General features: G+C 48.5%; 1 protein-coding gene across 1 annotated transcript; it reads right to left on the reverse strand.

Annotated features, from left to right (window-relative positions):
* Positions 1-710: 710 nt before the first annotated feature.
* nis (no individualized sperm) lies at positions 711-3,176 on the reverse strand. The gene is made up of 2 exons (XM_018003229.2): positions 2,792-3,176; positions 711-2,726 (listed from the first exon to the last, which is right to left on the reverse strand). Exons 1-2 carry the CDS (start codon positions 2,973-2,975, stop codon positions 1,018-1,020), a joined length of 1,893 nt encoding a protein of 630 aa, XP_017858718.1. The 5' UTR covers positions 2,976-3,176; the 3' UTR covers positions 711-1,017.
* Positions 3,177-3,690: the final 514 nt, after the last annotated feature.

A 3,690-nucleotide genomic window follows, 5' to 3' on the forward strand; every position in this document is an offset into this window, starting at 1 on the left:
GAATAAGCGAGCGTGCAATCAATAAATGCGATGCACGCGAGCGGGAATATAGAGCAACAATGATGTCTTAAAATTTAGGTCTAACATTGACAATATAATATAATTAGTGATTATATAAATATATTAAATGTATTTAAATTGATAACTGACTATCAAGAAAATAATTAACTGATTTTAACCATATTTACGAAGTGCATAATTCGTTCAGTGTACTTGTTTTCTGGTAAATTTATTTAATTTATCTGTTTCTGTTTTCCTCAGTGTATTTGTTTTATTCAATACACAGGGCTGTTTTTGCCTGCATGCCATAAAGCTGAACGATGGTTTGTGTCTGTGCTAGAGTATGGGCATGGGGACGCGACTGTTACGTAGGCACAATTTTGATTGGCTCATAAGAATTCTTGTAATTTAAAAATACAAGTGAATGTATATATATTACATTACCATATGTATATATTACATTGATAAACAAAAATGCTAATGCATGCTTATAAAGATACAATAAACTAATTAATTGCATACTCTTAGGCGAACATTAAATTCAATGTTAAATGCCTAACATAATTGTAAAAAAATTTACAAAATACGTTTCTATATGTAATAAAAATTATGTTACGTTAAGCCATCTACCAAAGGCTACATAACAGTTACATAGCAGTTTTTTTTTATAGATTGGTTTTAAAATTTCACTAAAATAAATCCGCATCGAATTTTAATTCTAACAATTAATTTTAATTGTGAAATTTTTTATGTGAGTCAAACAATTAATCAAATTGTTATTTTATAATTTTTGTGATTGTTTTTTTTTTTTTTTTCTGGCTCTCGGTCAGGTTGCTGTCTGGGCAGCTGTGCCCCGCTCCACTCTGTGGTCTGTGGTCTGCACCATATACCTGATCATACTTGGTCTCTTCTTTAACATAATTTAAATATATTATTTTTTTTTGTGTGGATTTTTTCTTGTTTTTGGGCTTGTTGTGTTATTGGGGAATGATGAAACTTGGATACGCAGGCGGACGGCTAGACCCAGCCCGTGTTCCGCTTGGAGAGCACCACCTTCTGCATGTGCTCGTCGGCGGTGTGGATGGTGTGCATGCCCCCGGCGTGGCGCGGCACGCACTTATTGACCGGCACAGAGTTCGTCCAGGCATTGGTGGCATGCGGGAACTCGTCCTTGCGGTAGTAGCCCATGATGCCGGACTTGCGGATCTGACCCAGCTCGTAGGTGACGATGGGGCCAATGCTGTTGGTGGCCTTGGCTGAGGCAGGCCGCGGCAGCTTGGAGCGCTCCACGGTGCGCATCACGCAGGGCGTGTCGCAGGAGAGGCAGGCGAGCTCCTGCATCACCTTGACCCGGCCAGCCGCAGCAGCGCACTCGTCGTTGGTCATCTCCATGTACTTGTGCAGCGCCTCGGCGATGAGAGCGACGCGCTTCTCGATGAGCTCGCGGAAGTCCTTGAGACTGAGCTCCAGTGCGTCGACGCCCAGGGTCATGCGCAAACCGTCGATGATCTGCAGCACATTCTTCTCGTTCACATTGATGACGTAGCGCACCTCGCAGAACTGCTTCTCCAGCCGCTCCTTGTACTCCTCCAGCTGCTCCAGGGAGACCTTTGTGGCCAGCTGCGGGAAGTCGACCTTCTCGGCCAGCAGCAGCTCCACGTCGGCCTTGTCGATCTTAATCTCATCCAGGTGAGCCACCGAGTTCTTCAGTGTTTGTATCTGATTCGTGGCCGCAGTGAGCTTGGTGAGCATGCCCTGATTGGCCTCCTGGTTGCTGCTCGCCGACAGCTTGATCTCTCGCACAGTCACCTGCATCTCCTGCATCATTTCCATCAGCCGCTTGGCGTCCTGCTTCATTAGCTCGGCGGCCAGTTCGTTCACCTTGTTGGTGAGGGAGCAGAACTCGGACTTGAGCTCTAGCAGCTCATTGAGCATTCGTTCGGGTGCATAGCAGAGGTGCTGGTCGAGCTCCAGTTCCTCCTCCACTTTGGCCAGCTCGGTGGGGGCGCTGGACTCCTCCATGGCTGCCTCCTCCTCCTCATCAGCCATTTCCTCCTCGGCCTCGACCACCGCCTCGTCGCTGCTCCAGCTGATGGACACCTCATCGTCATTCGCGCGCATCAGGACGCGCAGCTGGCGCGCTATGTTCCGGAGCAGCTTCATCCGATTCGGATTGGGTTTCCGATCGAGCATTAGATGGGTCATGTTATTCAGCTGCTCCATGGTTAGCTTTAGCTGGCCCGACAGGATACCCGCGAAGTTCTGGAACTCAATATCGTTCTGCTCCTTCTGCAACTCCATCTTGGAGAGGCGGCGCTCCAGCTTGGCCAGCGAGCCGATTACCGAGCCCTCGGCACGTGGCTGCGTCCTGTCTGCCCTCGAGGTGCGCGACGAGTTGCGCGACGCCAAGCCTGGAGACGGTGCTGGAGCCGGTTCCAGATCCTGCGGCGCCGCCTCCTCTGGCGCAGGGGCTGCAGGCTCGGGTGCAGGAGGGGGTGCGGCCGCCGACTCCTCTGCTGGCTGTGAAGGTTCCGCAACGGCTTCCTCGGCAGGCGGCTCTGCTGCAGGCGCCTCCGCTGCCGGCGCCTCTGCCGGCGCAGGCGCGGCCTCTGCTGGCGCCTCCTCTGGCGGCGCAGCTGCTTCAGCTGGAGCAGGCTCCGACGGCGCCTCAGTGGCGGGATCTTCATCTTCGCCAGCATGCAGACGATACCTGGACGATTTGCCGACTGCAAAGGAAGACAAGCCACAGCTATAGAGACAGAGATTAGCTGCAGCACGCGGATGCACTCACTTAGGCTGCTCTGAAATCTCATATTGGCCAGCAGGTAGTCGTCCTGCTCCACCGTCTCGTCCAGCAGCTCCAACTTTTGTGCGAAATTGGAGAGCAGCACGTGCAGCGCATAGAAGTTGACGTGGCCCGACTCCGGCGAGCCGATGGCCACGTCGATCAGGTCCTTGTAGGTGAAGCTCATCATGTTATCCTCGATGCCGCTATCTGATTTGCCTATGTCTACCAAATTTTTGTATATATATATTTATATATATTTGTGTTCGAACTGATTCATATATATTTTGTTTATAGAACGATTATTTTTTTTTTCTGTACCAAAATGTAGAATGAAATGAGAACTGAAATGAATAAAGTTGGGTGACGCAAACAGAAACAAATGTATCTGAGGCTTATAGCCTGGCTTGCTTCACTTCACCTATCCATCGGTCCGTAAGACAAAGGTGAAAGTCTATGAGAACCTATTATGAATGATAGCTGGAGTAAGATTCTGTACTACAATATATAGTTTCTGCTCTCTATTATTTAGTATCTACCACACCTACTTAACTTCCAACTGCTTCAACTAGATTCTCAGTTAGTTAGGCATTACTGTACTGCAGTGTATGGTATAGTTGGTTAGGTTTACGTAGACATCGACTCAAACTTTCCTACAACAATTCAAATATAGCTTAGCTTTGTATGACCATTTAGCTAAGCTTCACTGTACTGTGCATCAGAGGTAAACGAAACACTGTGGGGGCAACGATTTGCAGAGTTCAGAAACTTCATTTGAATAGCTTTCTGTACCTACTCGGCGCTCAGTCTAGCAGAGTCGCTGCCTTATCAGAACGCATCGACGCGCAATGGAGAGCTTTCGCATGAAAGCTCTCGCCGCTACCGAAAAGCAACTGAGGCAACAA

This window comes from Drosophila arizonae, chromosome 3, assembly GCF_054131065.1.
Source record: "Drosophila arizonae isolate 15081-1271.41 chromosome 3, UAZ_ARI_1.0, whole genome shotgun sequence".
Classification (NCBI taxonomy): domain Eukaryota; kingdom Metazoa; phylum Arthropoda; class Insecta; order Diptera; family Drosophilidae; genus Drosophila; species Drosophila arizonae.

Coding starts and splice junctions, on each gene's coding strand:
- nis (XM_018003229.2), bottom strand. CDS start 2,975: ATGATGAGCTTCACCTACAAGGACCTGATCGACGTGGCCATCGGCTCG. Junction 2,727..2,791: donor GAGATTTCAGAGCAGCCTAA/GTGAGTGCATCC, acceptor CTTCCTTTGCAG/TCGGCAAATCGTCCAGGTAT.